Source organism: Papaver somniferum, chromosome 1, assembly GCF_003573695.1.
Source record: "Papaver somniferum cultivar HN1 chromosome 1, ASM357369v1, whole genome shotgun sequence".
In the NCBI taxonomy this organism is placed as follows: Eukaryota; Viridiplantae; Streptophyta; class Magnoliopsida; order Ranunculales; family Papaveraceae; genus Papaver; species Papaver somniferum.
The window spans coordinates 17,063,555-17,086,459 of NC_039358.1; the positions used below are offsets into that span (position 1 = coordinate 17,063,555).

A 22,905-nucleotide genomic window follows, 5' to 3' on the forward strand; every position below is an offset into this window, starting at 1 on the left:
AGTGAATCAAATCATCTTTGCTTCAATTGTGTCTTGTGTAGTTACATAAGATTTCCTTGCAATTGAACAACTCTCTTAACTAGTTCATTTGAGTCAATTGAACTAGTTATGGTGAAGAAGAACATGGTTGGTTTGAAACGCTCATATGGTTAACCTCTTTGGGTAGACTATTGTTGAACCAACGATGTACACGTTTGGGTGCGGTTAACAAACCTAGAAGCGTACAATCATTTGTGTATGACAAGATAAGTTTTAGATCTAACGGTTGAGAAATATTAGCTTGAATCTAAATTAGGTTTTCATCTAATGGTGAATATTGATTGCTTTGTAACTAAGGAAAAACCCTGATTTGAAAGGCTATATAAAGGAGACATCTAGTATTGTGCAAAAATAATCCCCACACCTTACGTGTGATACTATTTTGCATGCTAGAGTCGATTCTCCTTCAACCTTGGGTTTTCTTCTTCTAAAAACCATGTTAACGACTTAAAGACTTCATTGGGATTGTGAAGCTAAACCGATACTACTTTTATCGTAGTTGTGTGATCTGATCTTGCATCTTCTATCGTAATAGTACAATCATATTGATTGGATTGAGATCGTGAGAGTTCTTCGCTAGGAAAGATATAAAAAGTAATCACAAACACATTCGTCTCATTGTTTGTGATTCCACGATATCTTGTTTCGCTACCATACGATTAAGATTTTTGTGAGGTGATTGATTAATCTAGGCTGTTCTTCGGGAATATAAGACCGGATTATCAATTGGTTCCTGTTCACCTTGATTATTATCAAAAAAAGGAACAAAAAATTTTAGGTTTTTTCTGTGGGAGATAGATTGATCCTTTGATATACTTGTCTGTGTGAGACAGATTTGTTTATTGTTAAAGCCTACGATTTTGGGTCGTAGAAACTCTTAGTTGTGGGTGAGATCAGCTAAGGGAATCAAGTGCTCAGTATCCTGCTGGGATCAGAGGCGTAGGGAGTACAAATGTACCTTGGATCAGTGGGAGACTGATTGGGATTCAACTATAGTCCAGTCCGAAGTTAGCTTGGAGTAGGCTAGTGTCTGTAGCGGCTTAATACAGTGTGTATTCAATCTGGACTAGGTCCCGGGGTTTTTCTGCATTTGCGGTTTCCTCATTAACAAAATTCTGGTGTCTGTGTTATTTCTATTTCCGCATTGTATTTGTTTATATAATTGAGATAATACAGGTTGTGCGTTTGAATCAATCAATTGGAAATCCGACCTTTGGTTGTTGATTGATATTGATTGATCTTGGGACATTGGTCTTTGGTACCGTCCAAGTTATTCCTTGTGTTTGATTATAGACTCGCTGATTTCTATTAGCTTGAGTGAATCAAAACAAGAGAGAGATATTAACTCCTTGAGATACTTTTATCTATATTGAGTATGACTGTCTAGTTGATTCTCTAGTAAATGTTTCGGAGTTAGTCCATACAGATTGCTAATCGAAATATTGGGTGGTGTTGTTAGACCCCCGCTTTTTCATGCAGCTTCTTGGAGAAAATTTAGCTTGGAGATCTTGGGAATTCCAATGTTTCCCACCAAATTTTCAAAGCAGTCAAAAAATCAGGGTGAGGGAGCCAATATATTTCTAATTTGAAAGGAGGATTAGTTCTATCAACATTTGAAATAGTTAAAAGAATTGTCGATTGATATGACAATGTTTTAGAAAGGACAGTTTGATAAGTAAAGGGAATTTGCCTTCAAATTGTGGTGATACCAGCACTCTATCCAGTCTACATAGAAGAGGATCAGATTTATTGCGCCATGTGTAAGGGCCTTCATTTAATGGCAAGTCCACCAAATCAGGAGTTTCCATGTAATCATTGAAGAATTTCTTGTTCCTCCTTGAACCTCCTGTTTAATTTCTTTCCATTCTTATTCTGATTCCATTGAAGTCCCCAGCTATGCAACAATATTTATTTTCAGATACCCAGCCTGTCAAATTATCCATCTCTTCCCAAAAATCCGATTTATCCCAATAATCACATGGAGAGTATACACTTGTAATGGTGAATTCATAATCTTCAATTTTACTTTTGAATTTCTGAGATAGAGTATTTGGGACTGTAAGTTCATCCATACATTCAAAATTGAGTCATCCCAAATTGATAACAACCCTCCTGACAGACCCAGAGATGGTAACTCTCTCCACTAAAATTGTTCAATCCCCCAAATATTCTTAACCCATCAATTGTTTATCTTCATCATATGCGTTTCTTGAATTAGACATATGTTTATCTTTACTTTTTTGATCAAATCCTTTAGAGAATCAATTTTTTCAGCTAATGTCATTCCCCTTATGTTCCATATATTAGAATTTTAATATCCATTTAAACCTTCAAAGCTCAAATTTACAGCATCTAGAAAATCTTCATTATCTCCCTCCTTTCCAGTATTTTCAATTGCAATAACACTATCAATTTGTGGCTTTTACTTTGTCTTCATGCCCTTTGAAGTTTGCTCCAATATTTATTGTTGCCTCCGTGATCAGGTCCACACGGTTGTGTATGGTGTTTATTCTCACAATTTCTTTGTTATGATTGTGAAATAGTACATGATTAGTTATTTCAATAGTTTCAGGAACATGCCCTGTTTCCCCATCTTGAGTTATTGTTGACGGGGAGTTTAGAAATTTTGGATATGCCGAAATCAAATTCTGAAGGGATTGAGAGTTAGCAACTGCCACATTTTGTCATCATAGTTATTTCTTTGACTTGAACAGTTTTATCTTTTTCATGTTGTAATTGTCTTAATTGTCTTAGGGACTTGACTATAATTCTTGCAGGGTGTCGTCCCTTTTGTACGTTCTACGCTTTGAACGAGTATTTGCTTCCATTGCAGAGGCTCTACGTTTATCAGAGTATTAAAAACTCAAATTATTATTTGCTTCCATTGCAGAGGCTCTACATTTGTCAGAGTATTCAAAATTCGAATTTGAGTTAAAGTTTTTTTAACGACATTTTACCTTTTTGCAGTGTTTCTATGGTTTTCCAATAAGAGTTTACCGAGGCTATTTTTTCCGCGGAGAAAGCACAATCCCATTCAACAACTAATACCATTGGAATTCCATGTAAGATGATTTTGATGGCGGCCGGAATCTCTTGAGCGGAGACTTGATTCTTAATCTGTAACATGAAGGGTTTCTCTTTGCCATTTCATGGTCTAATTCTGCCAAACCTCCTAAATCATCCCCAATAAGATCGAAAGCTTCTTTAGACCACAACTGAACAAGAAGTCCTTTTATTTTAACCCAATTTTGTGTTAGGTGCGGAGTTCTTTCATTTATAGTGATATATGCATATATCCACCTTCTGATTTCAATGCTTGTGTCATTGAATCTTCATTTAATAGGTTTCCAGCAGCCGTTCCATTCTTCATCATTATTGGGTTGGAATGACGCTATGTTGTTATTGATGACACTGAGCTTCAGATATCTGTTCCACTTTAATTTAGCCAAAATTTCTTTAGCTACCTGATTTCATGGGATAGTACCTTGAGCTAGACAACAAAAAGTACGAATAGGTCTGTTGTTGTTGTGATTACTACCAATATTCCTGGGAAAATCATAAATCAATGGAGTTTGTTGAGAAATGAATTCTCTGATACCAACTAATTTCTTTAGTAGAACATTAAATATTGGCCATCCATATGATGTTTCTCCTTTTGGGATGAGAAAAGCTTTGTTCTTTGCTTTACGAACGTATGTTCTTTTCACCTTTAAGAACTCTCCTCTTGAATTCCGTTCCTTCTCTATCAGGAAAGCAAAGTTTTCATATCTTCTTGACCATCTTTTTCTAAAGTTTCCGGGAGTTACAAGTTCATCTAAAGTTTTGCTCATCCATGTTCCAATATATAACTTGCGAGAATAGGATTGCGAAGTTTAAACCACCTGCTCATTTTTCCATGATCTTGAAACCATCTTGCTTACCTAATCTCTGAGGAGAAAATTCAAAAGATTTTAGTTCAATTTGAGTGAAAGAACTAGAATTCTCTCCAAACGCTTCGACGGTCTCTCTCATCCTTTCCCCTTTGATGGCTTCATCAATATATTTATCTTTTTAACGAAATTTCAATATTTATCTGACAGATTTAATACACTGTTTTGTGCTCTACCTCCCAGTATTGAAAGTAGGGCACGCAGGTGAAGGGATCATTTTTCAACTCAAACAATTAAGTTATATTGAGGTGAGCATTGTTTTTCTCACTACAGACATTCGAAACAGAACACTTTTAAAATTTACCAGCACTTGGTTAGTTTCATGAACTTCCAGTTCCTTTTGTTCAACTGTAGATTGATAGTATTATCAGACGAATCAAGAAGATGTGGTCTATTAGCTCCCTTAGAACTCTGTAGTGTATTTGATACCATCACAACTTTCCTTGGGCGCGTATTGGTGTGATCAAAAGTTGAAAAATAAAACCATTCATGTGTCAAATAATCAACAAATAACTCATTTTTCCTGCATTTATCTGTTAATTTTGTAAAAGTAGCTTGAAAATATACTTGACTATATTACTTTGCACGTGAACTCGTTAATCTATAACGAAAAAATATGAACTATATCATGGTTTATTCATTCGAAATTAAGTCACTGATTAAGTGCAATGAATGATTTAGAATTATTTATACAATTTTGTCAAACTCGGGACTCTTTTTCTAACCCGCTCCAAAACTCGTTATCCTTAAGTAAGTTTTTGTTTATCCATTTCTTCGTCACCTAATATATATACATACATGAACAGTGTCATCCTTTTTCAATTTTTGAAACTAAATCATCTGATTATCAACGAGAATTTTACAATCTATTGATATTATCCTTTTCAAACCATCTACATTCATTGAGGAATAATAATTATTAATTAGATTATCCAACATTTGTTTAAAGAATAATTTTATCACATAATAAATCTTCATTTGTAGAAATAAGTATCATCGCTTTTTCATTTTAATCTAAATATAAGTCAAATTGAAAACACAATAATAACCATTTTCCAAAAAATTGTTTTTTTTTCTTTTTTTGGGTAATTTCTTAGGCGCGGTAAAATCTAGAGTAAATTCATCCGTCCCTTTTCATCTCTTTATATTGTGGGCCCCTCATCCATCTAGTCACTTTTATTATTCCCTGTACAAAATAAATAAAATAAAACTCCTTAGACCAAAGCCCAGTAGTACATCTCTTACTCATCCTCTCTCGACCCTAAATTTTCCACCCACCCACTCCCCCTTTCTCTCAAAACCCTAGAATTGCAGACGGGAAATAGCTCGGGTCCATTAGATCTCTCCTGGCGTAATCAGCTCTGCCTGTGAAAGTAAGTATAGAAACCCAAACCCTAATCTCTTTTTTATTTTAGAAATTTTTATACTTCAGAGGCTTTTCATGCCTTCTATTTTAGTTCGATCTGGCTAAGATACTTGATCTGTTTCCCTGTTTTGAAAAAAAACCTGTATATTTTCGAAGGCCTAGTTTAGATCTACTTTTAGTACCCAAGCCCGACTCAAACTGTTGTTCCATGTCGGACTTCCAGTCTTGTGTTGTTGATGGGATGGTTCTAATGAATCAATCCACTGGAGAAGCATGCTATATCCTCTTAGATTTGTATGGTCAATCTTTGGTCATCCAGATTGTTGATTGCTTTCTGGGTGTTTGTCTGTGTGGGTTTTGCTCATCCTTGCTTGTTTGTTTGAGCATTAGATTATCATCTGCTTGTGTACATTTCTTTTTGTGATGATGATTATGAGTTTTGGTTCGTTGTTATTTGATCCGAGTCTCTCAGGGTTATACATATGCAGTCTTCTAAGTTTATATTACTTGATGACATCTTTTTCAGATGGCTAGCACTCTTGAGAATACTGAGGCTACTGAGAATATTACTGAGACTACTGAGAATAATGAGATTAAGGACGATAATGAGATTAAGGAGGATAATGAGATTAACGAGGTTAATGCAAATAATGAGATTGATGAGAATTATGGGTTGCAGCTAGTAACTGAGAATAATGGGTTGCAGCTAGTAACTGAGAATAATGGGTTGCAGCTAGTAACTGCAGATGCACAGCCTAGCAAGCGTAGGAGAAAGAAGTCTGTAGTCTGGGAACACTTTACTGTGGAAAATGTAAGTGCTGGATGCACTAGAGCACTCTGTAAGCAGTGCAAGCAATCATTTGCGTATAGTAATGGTTCCAAGTTTGCAGGGACAAGCCACCTTAAAAGGCATATTGCTCAAGGGACCTGCCTTCGCCGAAGAGAGGGAAGAAACACTCAGCACGCTCAGCTGACGCCATATACACCTGAAAATGGCGTGTCTGGAAGTGTCTCTAATCCATCAAGAAAACGTCGCAGAGGATCTTCTTTCACGCAAAGTGTTCCATTTGATCCAGATGTTTCCCGTCAAGAAATTGCAAAGATGATTATAATGAATGACTATCCACTTCACATGGTTGAGCATCCTACTTTCGTATCTTTCATCCAGACACTCCAACCTCAGTTTAACATGGCAAATTTTACCACTATTCAAGGAGATTGTGTGGCACTGTACCTTAGAGAGAAGCAAAGTATTGTGAAGCTACTAGAAGGACTCCCTGGGAAGATCAGTCTTACTGTGGATATGTATACATCGAATCAAACCCTGGGTTATGTTTTCCTCACGGGACATTTCATCGATAAAAACTGGAAATTACACAGACGGATTCTTAATGTTGTCATGGTTCCATCCCCTCACAGTGGAGATGCCCTTAGTCATGCAATTGGAGTATGTCTCGGTGATTGGGGTTTAGAAAACAAGCTATTTTCCATAACATTGGAGAAATCCATGTCGAGCGACACTGATACAGCAAGTCTCAGAGGTTACCTCTCTATCAAAAACCCGCTTATATTGAAGGGTCAGCTTTTGATTGAGCATTGCTATGCTCATGTGTTAAGCAGCATGGCAACAGATGCCTTAAATTCTATGCAGGAACTAATAAGCAAAGTGCGGGAAAGTGTAAAGTATGTGAAGACATCCCAGATTCACGACGAAAAATTCTTAGAACTCAAAGAACAACTTCAAGTTCCAAGCTCAAAGGATCTGATCCTGGATGATAAAACACAGTGGAACACAACGTATCTCATGCTTGTAGCAGCTATGGAATTAAGGGAAGTGTTTTCTTGTCTGGACACTGCTGATCCAGATTATAAACTAGCGCCATCTGCAGATGAATGGAAACAGATCGAGACTCTGTGCATCTACTTGAGACTCTTCTACAATGCTGCCAATATGTTGACAGGTACTTCATATCCAACGTCTAATCTCTACTTCCACGAAGTCTGGAAAGTTCATTTAGAGCTCAGCCATGCATCCAATAGTGAAGATCCTTCTATCAGCAATCTTACAAGGCCACTGAAAGAAAAGATCGATAAATACTGGAACACGTGCTTCCTTGTTTTAGCATTTACTGTGGCTATGGATCCTCGATTCAAGATGAAACTTGTTGAGTTCAGCTTCCAGAAGATCTATGGAGAGGATTCTGCCAATCATTTGAGGATCGTCGATGACGGAATTCATGAGCTCTTTTCTGAATATGAAATGCAACCCTCTGTCCCACTAACAGCCAATGATGAACACGATGGTGGAGAAATGGTCAAGACTGAAGAAGGAATGCATGTGACCTCCGGGGGACCCCTTCTCTCTTGTGAAGATGATCTTTTGGATTTTGATATGTTCATATCAGAGATGTCCAGCTCCCAACAAACAAAGTCTGAACTGGATCAGTATTTGGAGGAGTCTTTATTGCCCAGGGCAATGGATTTTGACATCTTGAGTTGGTGGAAAATAAATCACCTCAAGTACCCCATACTCTCCAGGATGGCTCGTGATATCTTGTCTATCCCGGTTTCATCTGTTCCTCCTGAATCTGTATTTTTTACCGGAATTAAAGAGCTGGATCAGTACCGAAGTTCACTGCGACCTGAGACAGTGGAGTCCCTTATTTGTGCAAAGGACTGGCTTCAGTATGCAGCGTCACCAGAAACAGTTGCCACTTCTAATGCGTTGGTGAAAATGGAAATTTAGTGTGTGATATCCGAGCTTTGCTAGTATAACATAGTTAGTGTTGTTTTATCTTCTGTTTTATTAGTACGAGTGCTACCTTCTGAGGTTTGTATTATTATTATTGTTATTTTTATGGAAGGAATCTGTTTTTATGACTGTATTATTAATTCAGTTTGTGAAATGCCATCAGAATCTATGGCCTCTGCAAAAACTGGACTTGACTGGCATCTTTCAGCCAAAAATTTAGGTGAATGTTGTGTTGAGAAGGGATTCCCTCATACTTTTATTATAACACTATCTCACACGGTGGGCGTTATTTTCCCGAATTAAAACCAAACCGTAACGGATTTGAAGCTAATATTTTGAGGATATGTTCCTCTTACCAAGTTCTACATGCCTACCAAAAATGAGCATATTTCGAGACGTATACATCATCATTTACTACCTTGAAGATGAGCCGTTAAAAATTTGCGGATTTCTGGCCGTCGAAATTATGACCGGTAGATTGTGAGGTTTTATATTTCAGAATGTGCTCATTTTTGATAGACAAGCAGAACTTGGTAAGAGGAACATATCCTCAAAATATGAGCTTCAAATCCTTACGGTTTGGTTTTTATTTACAAAAATGACGTCTAATGTGTGAGATAGTGTGATAATAAAAGTGTGAAGGAATCCTTCCTCTGGTGTATTATGACAATCTATAACTCAAATCTATTAAGTTGTATTTTAAAATGCACCTTTTGCAGCTGGGCTCATGCTCAATGTATAGCATCTGAGCCGTGTATTTCTTAAAATCATGCTCAGATTTTTCCAACCGATATTTGACATTTTCTTACAAGAATTCCGTCTGATTCATGTTTTATCAACTGCTGTTTTGTATGGTACCCTGCATTTTCTATGGATTGGTGGTTCTACTCTCCGATGCTCCACTATCAGATTCATTGTTTGTTTCCAATACCACCAGTTTCCCAAAGGCATCAGCCCGTCCCATAAATCACCGACTCTGAAGATAAATTCCTGGAAAACATTCATAATACCCATGTCCCTGTTTTGGTTCTCTTTCTCAACCTTATCCGAGTCATTAGCAGGTCTCTCTCTTTCAACTAAAGTCTGTGCCAATGAAATTGGGTATCCTGTTCTCGTCTTTTCAGTCCCCACCATGATGTTGTCGGAAATGATTAGTACACCCAAGGAGTGCACCGCAACTTGTACCGTGTGAGTGGGATGGTGGGACCAACTCATGCCCCACTACACATTCCAATGTTGAGAAACATTGTCAGGACCGTCGGATCTCCTTGCGGTGCATTTCACGGTGCACTCCTTCGGTGTGTAGAATCATCCTGATGTTGTACAAGTGGAAGTGCAAGAAAGGCGTCATATTGTCCTTTTTGACTTGGATGAAAGCATGCTTTACATTCTTATGCAAAAACTCAATCTGGAAATGGGCACTGGAGGTTAAAAATCGGAACCCGTTTACACATGTGCTTCAAGGGTGTCGATGGTTGTTACAGAATGAGCTCAAGAAGTGTATTTCAACTGTGTATCTTAAAACATGTGTAGTGTACGTGTGGTGTAACTGGCAGATGTTAGTTAAGTCAGATAGATGACCGGTAACAACTGTCATCTGTGTGTTGGTCAATGTGCAGACCAATCATAGTCTTTAAATAGTTGTTATCTCTATCATCGAGTCTGTAATGAAAATATCTAATTAAGTGAATCAAAAACTTTCAGAGAGAATTGTCTAGAGACATTCTTCTCTTCACATGGTATCAAATACCTATTTCAAACCCTACTTCAATTTCACAGATCAACAATGGATGAAACAAACAAACACATATCTGTTACATTTAAACCACCTTCAAAATTAACATCGACAAATTATACAGTGGAAATCGCAGATTGTTCCTCTTCTTCGTAGTTACAATCTTTTCAGATTCGTTGATGGATCTTTTCAATGTCCTGTGAAATACTTTCGTAAAACATCTACTGCTGGTGAAGCCATACTTACAACTCCAAATTATATAGATCTTGATCCTGACAATGATTTTGTACGCAATCCTGACTACAATTACTGGGTAAATCAAGATCAAGCTATTCTTTCCTGGTTATTCAGTGCTTGCTCAGAAGAATCTCACTCACAGGTAATTGATTGCACCTTTTCTCATGAAATTTGGACTCGGTTAGAACACAATTTCAATTCGTCTATAAAGTTTAGATTAATGCAACTAAAGACTGATCTAGTTCATCTAAAGAAAAGTAGTGATACAATGCTTGTTTACTTCAACAAAGCACGCTGAATCTCATATCAATTAGCACAAATTGGAAGAGCAATTTCTGATGAGGATCTAGTTTTGCACATTTTACAAGGTTTACCACCTGAATTTAATGCTTTCAAAACCTCTATCACTACACAACAATTGAAAACTGAAAATCTCATAACCTCATCTGAGTTACTAGGATTATTACTTTCTGAAGAAGCGCGTGTAATCTCTGAATGTAAAGTAGATCTTAAAACAACATCAGGTAATGTGTCTACTCAACAAACTTCATTTCAGTATCCTTATTCATCATTTGATCCTCAGTACTCAAACTTTTCACATCCACCAACAACTTATTACCAGAATTACTCAAATCCTCCACATTATACACCTTTCAATCAGGTTCCATTGAATAATTCTTATAGAGGTTCATTTAATCGATCTAATGGCTATCGAGGTAATCGATCTGGTGGCAGTTATAAAGGTGTTTATAGAGGTGGTAGATTTGATTTTGGAGGTAGATCTAACATATTTGACAATGGAGGAAGATATCATCAAAATTTCTTCCCTCGCATGACACATGACAAGAACAATTCAGCTGAACCTTGTCAAATATGTAAGAAAGGTGGACATCTAACACTTGACTGCAGGTACAGATATAATGAAAACTCAATGGTTCAAGCTTATAATACTAGTTATGATTACTATGGAGAAGACTATGAGGATTTCTGGTGTCCTGAACCTGAGGCTTTTGCTGTTTATAATGATCACAATACATCTACAAGTTCTTCATGGGTACCTGACTCAGGAGCCACTCACCACATTACATCAGATCTTTCTAACATGAACCTTCATTCTGAGATCAAGGACATGATCAAGTAAAAGTTGGCAATGGCTAAGGTTTGCATATAACTCATGTTGGCTCTTCCACTTTTCAACATTATGATATTCAATTTACTCTTTCCAATGTGCTTCATGTGCCATCTATTACTAGAAACCTTTTTTTCTGTGCATCAATTTGCAAAGGAGAATAATTGCTTCTTTGAATTTCATCCTTCTATATTCTATGTGAAGTATTTGGTCACTCATAAGGTTATTCTCAGTGGTCCTGTTAAAGATGGCTTATATCATTTGGAATTTACTGCTGCTCAACTCAAACTAGTACTTTCTGCAACAACTTCAGCTAGCTGGCACAACAAGTTAGGACATCCTGCATACAAAACTTTAAAGCATATTTTATCTTCTGTTGATGAAGTCATTGATAAACATTTATCCACTCAAGTGTGTTCTGCGTGTGAAACTGCTAAAAGTCATGTATTACCTTATCCTTCTAGTACAAATAATGTGTATGATCCTTTAGACCTTATTCACACTGATGTATGGGTCTCTCCCATTTGCTCAATCAGATTTACATGACTCTACCCCTTAGCTTACAAGTCAGAGGTTCTTCTTACTTTTATCAAATTTAAATCCTATGTTGAAAATCTTTTGAGTATAAAGATTAAGCTAGTTCAATCTGACTGGGGAGGCGAATATATAAATGTTTTTACTTATTTGGAAAATTGTGGAATTGGTCACAGAGTCTCATGTCCTCATGCACATGCTCAAAACGGGAACACTGAGAGAAAACATAGACATATAGTGGAAACTGGATTGGCTTTACTCTCACATGCTGCTCTTCCTATTTCTTACTGGAGTTATGCTTTTGAAACTGCCAACTTTTTAATTAACAGACTACCAATACAACAATTACATAACATATCACCTTTAGAGAGTCTTTTTCACATCAAACCCGACTATCAATTTCTTCACACATTTGGTTGTGCATGCTATCCTTGTCTCAGACCTTTCAATCATCATAAATTAGAACCAAGATCTGTTAAATGCATCTTTATGGGTTACAACCATATGCACAAAGGATATAAATGTCTTAATCCTCTCACAAACAAGATTATTACCTCTAGAGATGTCAAGTTTGCAGAAATAGAATTTCCATACACTCACTTATTTCAATCTATTGCCTTTGAAAATACTTCTTCATCCACAATGCATACTATACCATCTTCTATTACTTCTGCTGCCATATCCAGTGAGGTGGATCTTTCTTTATCTGAAAAGAATGATACTTCTTCACTTGTATTTTCTTCACCATTACCTGTCACTGACTCATCTTAAGCACCTATTACTAATGAGCACTCCATGACAACTAGAGGCGAGAAAGGAATTTTGAAACCTAAGGTGCTTAGTTCAGAAGTACAAACAGTTTGTGAAGACATTACAGTTCCAACTTGTTATTTTGAAGCCTGTAAAGATCCAAAGTGGAGAACTTCTATGGATGAAAAAATTAATGCATTACTGCAATATGGTACTTGGAAATTGGTTCTAGCTACTTCAGGTGAGAATGTTATTGGCTGTAAATGGATTTTTAGAATTAAAAGGAATGCAAATGGTACTATTGAGAGGTATAAAGCTAGGCTTGTTGCTAAAGGGTTCAATCAAGTAGAAGGTATGGATTATCAGGATACTTTTAGCCTTATTTTGAAGCCTACAACTGTAAGGATGATTATTTCTATCTCACTTTACAAGGGTTGGAGAATCAGGCAATTTGATGTTAAAAACGCATTTTTACATAGGAATCTAGAGGAAGATGTTTTCACGCTTCAACCAACTGGTTACACTGATAAAGTTTTTCCAAATTATGTTTGCAAGCTCCAAAAATCTCTGTATGGATTAAAGAAAGCTCCAAGAGCTTGGTTTGCAAGACTTGGTCAGTTCTTACTTAAATGTGCATTTCAATCTTCAAATACTGGCACATCTTTATTCTTTAGGGTAAACTCATCTGCAGCTCTTTATGTCTTAATATATGTTGATGATATCCTAGTTACTCGTAGTTCTAATTTGGCAGTTGACAAACTTCTTGAAGATATCAGTAGAGAGTTTGCTATCAAAGATTTGGGAAATTTACATTTCTTTTTGGGAATTCAGGCAACCAGAAACAATGAAGGAATACTTCTTTCTCAATAGCAGTACATTTCAAATTTATTACATAAAACCAAGATGACATTTGCACGTTCCTATTCAACTCCTATTGTTACTACCAATTGTTCAGATTCTTCTCCAGTTTTTGATGATCATGTGCTATATAGAAGTGTTGTTGGTGCTTTACAGTACACAACCAATCATAGTATTTAAATAGTTGTTATCTCTATCATCGAGTCTGTATTGAAAATATCTGATGAAGTGAATCAAAAACTTCCAGAGAGAATTTTATAGCGATATTCTTCTCTTCAAAATGGTATCTCCATATTTCTATCCCCCATTGGTACGAACTAAGATTTCAGTTAACTTTACATGCTCGATCTCTTCACTTGCAACCTTCTCCAAAGTAACACCATCCAGGACTGATCTTTCAACGACATCTTTTTTGACAGATTTTTTATTTGTGTCAGATGAACTGACACCCAACTTCGCGAAAACTTCTTTGAGTAACTCTCTAGCAAGTCTTGATTGAGATTGCTTGTGCCACCTTTCTAGCTCTTTATCCTCTTGACTGTTTGTTCCGAGCTAATAGAAGCAAGCCATATTAGAGAAATGAGTGGATAGGAAAGAATGAATCACATTACAAATTAACAGGAGAGTATTACAAGCATTATATAGCAGGCAGAGTTTGTTACAGGACATGTTGTACTATACAGCTGTAGTTAACTGACAGAAGTTAAAGAACAGTATGGATATGAACGTTTTGTAAACTAGAGATGGAAAAAATATCAGCACTCACAGAAAAGACTTAGAGCAGACAAAGGACAAATAATACTCTTGTACTATCTCCCCTCAAGCTGAAGTGATTGAACTTTCAGCTTGTTGCGCAAAAACTCAAATCTGGTAGCTGAAAGCCCCTTGGTGAATACATCTGCAACAAGAGTGTCAGTAGAAACATAATGAAGACACATCACCTTGGATTGAATGAATTCACGAATGAAGTGAAAATCTATTGCAACATGTTTCATTCTGCCATAAAGAGTTGGATTAGAAGCAACACAGATAGAACTTTTGTTATCACAGCCCGGTGTTGGTGAAGAATAAACAAACACATTGAGATCCTTTAGAATCTGACATACCCATAGCACCTCAACTGAAGTATGAGCCAAAGAGTGATACTCAGCTTATGTGGAGTTCTGTGCCACAGTAGGTTGTTTCTTGGAGGACCAAGAAATAGGATTGGGACCAAAAAAGACAGAAAAACCACTGACTAATCGACGATCATCTGGGTTATGATAGACACATTTTTGTGTCTAAGTTGTCCTCAATTTTCTGTATTGTTGGTACTCGATTTTGTACTTATTATGGTGTTTTGTGTGTTTGTAGGTATTTTTGGGAAGTAACCATTTTTGAAAAAATCGGCTCGAAAAATTACTCGGGGCGCCCCCGGAGGACAGCTGCTAAATGGACCCTAGTTTCGGTTAAGGGGCACCCAATTACTAAGGGGTACCTTCTTTACTATTTGCACCCTAGGGTGCCAAGTTCTATTCGCACCCCCATGTTTGTTAGGGGGAGGTCATCCCCAACCTTTCAAATCTGGTTTTTGGTGGGAATAATGGCAGCAAAATTAGGGTTTCGATTTTGGAGGTGTTTGAGTGAGACTAAACGTCTGGAATTAAATGGGTTTGTTTGTAATGCCTAAACAGAAATTATGATGGTCACTGATTCAATTAAATTGGGATGGATAATCACCGGTTGAAGAAAACAGGAAGAACAAAATCGGCGGGAAACAACAATTCAAATTTTCAGTTTTTACAGATTTTCATGATTAATTTTGGACACGATTCAGGGAGACTAAAGAGCTGAAATTTATTGGGTATGTTCCTATGGGCTAGACAGGGATGATAAAGGTCTTATCGATCCAGTTTGGCTGGATATTCCGCGAGAAGAAAACAGGGTAACACGTTCACCGGAGGAGTATTTCACGGGATTGCATGAGTTTAAACGAGTTCTGCGCATGTTTGTTGACTCGAACAACAATTTGGAGCGTGAAAGAGATAAGTAAGGAGAGTTTGCAGTTGGCAGACACGTGCAGGAGAAGAAAAAGGAAAGAATATCTTTCCGTGTCTGGCAGAGTAATTGGGAATTATTCCGGAGTTATTACTGTGATTTTGAGGACCTGTCAACTATATATAGAGTGCTGAGGAGTTGTATGAGGGTTACAGAGAGTTTGCGAGAGTTTACAGCAATCACAGAGCCAAAAATCAGAGTTGCAGAGAACTTGCATTGCTGCTGCTGAAGAAGGAAACGAAGAACATAAGACCCTTGAAGACAGTCGTTCATGCTACAGTGATAGTGACACTATTTTTGTATCGTTCTCCGTAAAAGTTTGCTTTGTAACAAAAGTAAGTATTACAAACCCGATTTTAATTATTTTTCCTTCAATTTCATCATTTGTGAACCATTTTTGAGCATTAATAAATTATTTGAGAGGGTTTTCACCATGATGAACGGCTAAAATACCCAGTGATCAAGGCAAAGGAGGAAACTATTCACTAAGGCTTGATTGGTAATCTCTTTTACAATTTCTTTAATTATTTATTTTATTTAATTCACTAGTATCAACATAAAGATAAAATTGGTTTTCTTAATTAGTTGCGAATCAATTCGATGTGTTATGCTTAGAATCAATTCTTTCATAATTCATGCTTAGTGATTACAATTGATTTGGGTATTCGAATTAAGAAAACCATAATGTTAATACACAACTAGTGTTTATGGGCATTTTCTACCGATTAACACATCCGTATGAATTTTGCTACACTAGTGTTTGAAAAACAAACCATGTACACCGTTTAAATCCCAAATTGAAAAGAAAAAATTTCAGTACTCTAATTCCTCATGGCAACATCACCGCTATCTAAAATTTCTACCGATTGAATCAGCAATATTTACCACCGTGAACCGTTCCACCACCTCATACCATTACCACTAGAAAACCCAATTCAAACCCTAACCAGAAACGCAACAGAAACCTCATTGAATACCCAAATTAAAAATGCAATTCGATCTTGCTATTCAAAAAAATAAAAACCCTTGGTGATGGTGAAGATATCGCTGGTAACGAACCACAAAAAAATGACTTCTGAAATTAAAGAAGAAAAAGAAATGGAAGACAAAAGGAAGTGAAAGAAGATGCAGAGAGAAATGGAAGAGATAAGGAGGCGACAGAACGACCGAGAACAGTCCCTCGGCATTAATTATTTTTTAAACAATTTTATATTGGGGCGGCATGTTTTATTGGAGGCTCGGCATTCTAATAGGATAAAAAGGGTCATTACATGATCATTCAAGGTGTCCTTTATCAAAGAATTGAAAATGACAAATTAACCATCATTATTGATAACCTAGTTTAGTGATGATAATCAAGTTTAGTGTTAATGATTAATTTCATTTATATTAACTTAAAATCAAAACAAAATCAGATTTTTAAAGTTAAAAAGAAAAAAGTTTAGAGCAGAGGAAAAAGAAAAACTTTTGTGATATTTGTGAAACCCTAGATTTTGATTCACTCAACCAAAATGAGTGATTCCAGTGACCCGGTATACTTCTAAATTAGTTCCCATTAGCTTTTTCTCGCTCAAAATTATCTAAAGTACGTAACAAAATCAAAACTTTTAAATTTTCAGAAGAACTTACGGTTGCAATTCTGCTCGTGACCAACCGTAACTCTTAGTTACGGTTCGTAAGTTATCGAATACCAACCGTAACTGGTTAAATTTGGGGAAGATCCAATTGTAAAACCAGTTACGGTTGGTAATTAAATTTGGACAACAACCGTAACTAAATTACGGTTGGTAACTAATGAATCGAGACCAACCGTAACTACCCTACGGTTGGTGTGTCAACTTAACTTTTGAACCGTAAATCATTATTTGATAAATTCTTAAGACACAGGATTATTTACGGTTGGTATGGTTGTTTGAGTAACAAACCGTAACTCAATTACGGTTGATAAATATGATGCAAATACAAACCGTAACTGAACATATTTCTCAAAACTAAGAACTTACGGTTGGTATTTGAGTTAAAACCAACCGTAACATCAACTCAATCTACAGTTACGGTTCGTATTTGAGTTATTACCAACCGTAACTCACATGCAACCAGAAATTTCAATTTCAATTTTCATACAAAAACCTAATTTTTGATACAAAATTAACTTAAATCCAACACGATAAACTAAACCCTAACTGGGTTTTTCCAAACATTTTTCGAATCGTCGATTAATCGAAGACGATGAAATTTTCAGTTTTAATGGAGGTTACGGTTGATGGAAGAGAAGAGAAGATGAAGAAGATGATGAAAAAAAACTGATTTGATTTTTTCTGATTCATTAGGTTTAAAAAAATTGATTTGATTTTGGTTGATTTAAGGTGAAAAGGATAATCTAGTCAATTTACATCCCCTTTAGGACATCCCCTAACCAACTAAAGGGACATTACTATCACAATGCCGCCCCTCTAATAAACCATGCCGCCCCTATAATAAGCTTGTTTTTAAATGTAAGATGTATATTTTTGTTAAACACGTATAATACCCAACACGTGTAATACCCTTATCGACTGAATCGTCAGTCGTCGATGATCTAATGCGCGGACGGTCGAAGATGATATCCTGGATGGTACATATATTTGGATCTTTAGCCGTCAATTGAGGTGACCCATGGACGGTGGAAGATTAACATTTATATACCTTAGGCCAATGGGTATATTTGTCATTACGCCCACCAATTTCTCATCTCCTGTAATGAGAAATTGACAAAGTCAAACGGTTTTTACCAAAGTGGTGGGGCCAGACGGAAAACGTAACGGCATGGGCATTTTTTTAATTTTCAAAAAAACGTGGACATTTTTTTAATTTTTCCTTTAATATTTAGACACCTTATAGATTAATAGTGAATTAATGAGAAAAAGAGCTTAATAATAATTTCAGAAATATCATTGTAAACCAATCAACTAAAAGGAATAGTGGAATCCGAAGCCTTGGTCTATTTTTAAAATCTTCGTATCATTTTTTTTTTTGAGTTTGCTATATTTTTAAGTTTCATTAAGTATAAAATCTATTGCTTTCACAAGTCTTGAACGAACTATTACTACAACATAATTGAAAGTACCATCAGGTTACCAGCCCAATCTGAGTCAGAAAAAGATGAGATGACCTGCAATCCTTTTTGAAGAATAATCACATAGTCCAGAGTACTCTTGAGATACCTCAAAATTCTCTTGGCAGCAACTAAATGAACATTAGTGGGACTGCTCATGTGTTGGCAAACTTGATTGACTGCATAATATATATCAGGTCTTGTACATGTAAACAAGTATAAGGACCTTAAATTAGAAACTGTCCTAATACTTCATCGTTTTCTCTTTTTCTTGGGTAGTTTCTCACTTTTCCGGTAGTTCTACTTTTCCGTCACCGACGTGCATCGCACGTACACTCTGCTTGTATTTGCTAACCTCAACAAGTTTCATAACAGAAGTGGCACCTGTAATTATTTTAAACTTACTTCTCATCTGAGGTATCGTTTCTGCGTAACCTCTGGTGCCATCCACTGTGGATGGATTGGAAGGAACGATGAACTTAGTTACAGGAGCATGTAACTTGGTAAGCAACCCCACATCATACGATTCAGATAATCAAACTAGCAAAGAAAGTGTAAACACTTGAGGCACTGTCATGATAGTGTTCCTTTACCGAACTTCCCAGAGAGATACGTCACATGTTTGAGCCTTGTGTAGGAGTTAAATATCGCACACGTTAATAAGTACGCGAAGTAAAGGATACAACCGAAGCGAATGGCGTCGCACACAGCAAAGTTGAGATGACACACAAGATGATGTCAGCAAAGTCACGAGTAAAGTGTGAAGAATTATGCGAAGAAGTATGCTATGCGAAGATGAGCGGTTGTATATGAGCGAATGAATCGCATAGTGATCCCGAAAATAATGGGTTTCTTAGCTGTCATCCACTATGTAAAATCCTATATAAAGGAGAGAGGTCATTGTTTCTAGGAGGATTCTAAGAGAAGTCTTGATCAAGAAATAGGGAGAGAGAGAGAAAGTGAATCTAGGTTTCAAGTAAAATTGTTGTAATACTTGAATATATCTTGTAAATATTCCCAATATTTCAATTAATCAAATAAGAATTCATAATGATCACTTAGTAATTGGATTAGTTTAAGTGGAGTGTAGTTGTAAGAAAACTTACAACTACATTTTTGGCGCTAGAAATCAGCTCTGGATGATAATTCCTGATAGTATATCATAGATTTTAAGAAAAAAAGTAATATCTAAAAATTTAGAAATGGTAAGGATTGAATCTGTTGTGGAACAAGGAATGGCGACTAGAAGAAGTAACAGAATTGCTGAACGAAGACGAATTACAAATCTTGAGCAAGAAGAAGAAAGAGTGGATGAACATCAAAGAACAAAAATTCCAATTGGATCTCAGCGAGGACAAGGACAGAATAATGATATAGATTATGATAGAGTGAGTGTACATACTGTAATAACAGACGAAAGACAGAGAATTGGGAACGAAGAACCAATTACAGTGAGTGAAGGAAATATGACGATTGCAGAGCTTAGGCAAAGATTACTAATTGAAAGAAAGAGAGAAGAAGAGGAGCGTGCGAATTTAATCCGTCAAAATGATGATTTACGAGAAGAGAATCTTAGATTACAAGAACAAAGGTCAAGGAGTGCTACACGCTCAAGGTCAAGATTCAGTAGGAGTTCTTCCCGACAGAGTCAATCTAATCGAAGAAATGATAGGCGAAAGTAACACATGGAAGTCATGGAATAAAACTCGCAAGAAGATGAAAATTTGGAAGATCAAAGGGAAAGAAGACGTATACTTGACTTAGCAACTAATCGATATGAACATCCACGCGAACTTCTTCGTCGTGCAAATACTAATTTTGAAAGGGAAGAAGAGGATCTAAGGCAAGGACAAATGATATTACATGGTAGAGAAATATTGAGAGACGAATATGAGCGCGAACGAGAGACTGCACGTGCGAGAGATAGACAGAGAAGAAGAGAATAATTAGAAGAAAGAGAATTACAAAGCGGATTGCGTCATATTGATAATCGAGTAAGGGGACGCGAGCGTCATCGCATAGATGATATATATCAAGGTCGAGTTACACCACAAGAAAGAGAAGTATCAAGACATCGATATGATAGCACATGCAATGAAGAAAGACATTATAGAGTACAAATTGAAGCAAATAATGAAAGGCGTAGGCGAAGAAGAGAAGAAGCTGAACAACAGGAAATACAAGAAGCAATACGCCAAAACAATCATGAGAATAGATTGAGACAAGCAAGATTAAAAACACCCATGCAAGAAGATTTGGATCAATCATTCAACAAAGAAATTCTCAAGAAGATGGCAAAATTAAGAGAAATGATGACTGCAAAAAGAAATGATGGAAGAAGACAACTAGAGGAAGCAGTGGACGAAGCTGGAAAAAATCCATTTACAAAAGAAATTCAAAGAGCACCCGTACCATCTAAGTGCAGTTTACCGGCATTTACAAGTATATTTGATGGAAGTGCATGTGCGATATAACATGTGAAAGCTTATTCTAGATGTTTATTGCAGTGGGAAAATTATGATGCAGTAATGTGCAAGTATTTTGCTGCAAGCCTAGCAGGTGAAGCTTTTAAATGGTTTGAAGGCCTACCTATAGAATCAATTGGTTCATTTCATCATTTAAAAAAATGTCTTTTTGGGGCAATACATAAGTAATAATCTATCAAGACCAGGGATTGAGACTGCATTTGGACTTTGCAGAAGAACAAATGAGAGTTTGCGTCATCTAACGACTCATTGGAGAACAATGTGTAGTGAAATGGGAAGACGGGTGGATGAGAGACATCTTATTCTCGCATTCATTAATGCTCTCTTTGCAACAAACCTATTATATACCCAAATCTTCAGAGTAAAGGATACAATCACAATGTCGGAACTGTGCGAATTTCAAGAAGAATACATAGCACTTGAGGAAAAGCAAAGAGATATGGAATCTTACCCAGTTGCAGTATCTGATTCGAAAGGTGGAAATACAAGTTTACTTCCGAGGCTCACAAATGCTGTTGCGAGTACATCGGAGGGTAATCAAGGAAGGAATAATGCGGAGATGGAACAAAATTTGGTGTCTATGGGCAGTGCAGGTCCAGCAGAGTTTGATAAGGAGTACAGAGACAAGCAACTTCAAAACCGTGGGGGTAATGATACAGTTCAACCAGGAAGTTCTGCAGGACAACAAACACATTATAACAAGAAAACTGGAAGAATAGTGTGGGAACAGATAAATTTGCCAAAGTTGAATACTACAGTGGATAAAGTATGGGAAGCCGCTCTCCTAATGGATGATATTCCAGAACCACATAATGCAGGCAAAGAGCCACCACCAGGGAGGATGAGTAAAGAATTTTGTGTCTATCATAGGTTCCACGGTCACACAACAAGCAAATGTAGAAATGTGAGGAAGATTATATTGCGAATGATTGAGCAAGGAAAGTTGGACCATTTCTTACTAAAACAGCCAAGGAATTTACCACTACCACCACCTCAAGGAAATACATATGCAAATGAAAAGGACGGGAGTACATTTGTTATTGAAGTGGGCGCGAAGGAAAATAATTTATATTGTAACTCGATCATACATTCGTTCAAAAACATAGAAGATTTTCATGATAATGTCTTAAGTCGAGTATATGCAAGAGATGCTGAAGGAAGGGAAATTCTTAACTTGGCAAAAGTATCACTCTTGAAAGAATGGAAAAAGCAGAAGATCTCGTTCAGCGCAGATGAAACACCAGGAGGAGGAGAACTACATGAATGTCCATTGGTGGTGCGATTGGGAATTAATCCGAAGCCGTTAGAAGAAGATGAGGAAGAAAATGAGAAAAACACCTGGGCGATAAATAGGATACTTATAGATACTGGAAGTTCTGTAGATATTGTGTTTTATCATACATATAAAACAATGGGTGGAAGAGATGATGAGTTGATCCCTTCAACATACAAAATCTATGGCTTTAATAGTTCTGCGAATAAACCAAAAGGGGAGGTGACTATGCGAATTCTTGTACAAAATTTACCAACAGATATTACATTCTGCGTAGTGGATGTTGAGCCGCCCTATAATGCTCTCATTGGAAGGCCATAGCTGCATGGTATATTAGTTGTTGCATCAACATTTCATCAGTGCATCAAGTTTCCTTTACCTCAGGGTGTTGGCAGTATAAGAGGAGACACAGTTGAAAGTAAAAATTGCCAAGAAATTGATGTTGATAAATACGAAGCAAGAGAACTCAAGCGCAGGAATTGGAAAAAATAGGCGACAGATAGTCAAAGAGCAGAGAGATTAATGGTAGATGTTTGATGCGGTGTACAAAGTTGGGGAAACAATGATGCGAGGTGCTGGAATAGATTCTTATGCAAATAAAAAAAATTTAATCAAGATTAGCAACACAATATCTATGGAAAGAAAAAGCGTAGAGGATAAATATCAAAAGGTGAAGGGCACAGTGA

The 22,905-nt window shown here is 36.7% G+C and overlaps 3 protein-coding genes across 3 annotated transcripts; all 3 read left to right on the forward strand.

Annotated features, from left to right (window-relative positions):
• The first annotated feature begins 5,206 nt into the window (after positions 1 to 5,206).
• LOC113280251 (zinc finger BED domain-containing protein DAYSLEEPER-like) lies at positions 5,207 to 8,226 on the forward strand. The gene is made up of 2 exons (XM_026528900.1): positions 5,207 to 5,341; positions 5,861 to 8,226. Exon 2 carries the CDS (start codon positions 5,861 to 5,863, stop codon positions 8,078 to 8,080), a length of 2,220 nt encoding a protein of 739 aa, XP_026384685.1. The 5' UTR covers positions 5,207 to 5,341; the 3' UTR covers positions 8,081 to 8,226.
• An 11,436-nt stretch (positions 8,227 to 19,662) lies between these two features.
• On the forward strand, positions 19,663 to 20,934 carry LOC113355218 (vicilin-like seed storage protein At2g18540). The gene is made up of 2 exons (XM_026598061.1): positions 19,663 to 20,138; positions 20,460 to 20,934. Exons 1-2 carry the CDS (start codon positions 19,663 to 19,665, stop codon positions 20,932 to 20,934), a joined length of 951 nt encoding a protein of 316 aa, XP_026453846.1.
• A 451-nt stretch (positions 20,935 to 21,385) lies between these two features.
• Positions 21,386 to 22,540, forward strand: LOC113355277. Its single transcript, XM_026598127.1, has 2 exons — positions 21,386 to 21,593; positions 21,765 to 22,540. The coding sequence occupies exons 1-2, from the start codon at positions 21,386 to 21,388 to the stop codon at positions 22,538 to 22,540; spliced, it is 984 nt and encodes a 327-aa protein (XP_026453912.1).
• Positions 22,541 to 22,905: the final 365 nt, after the last annotated feature.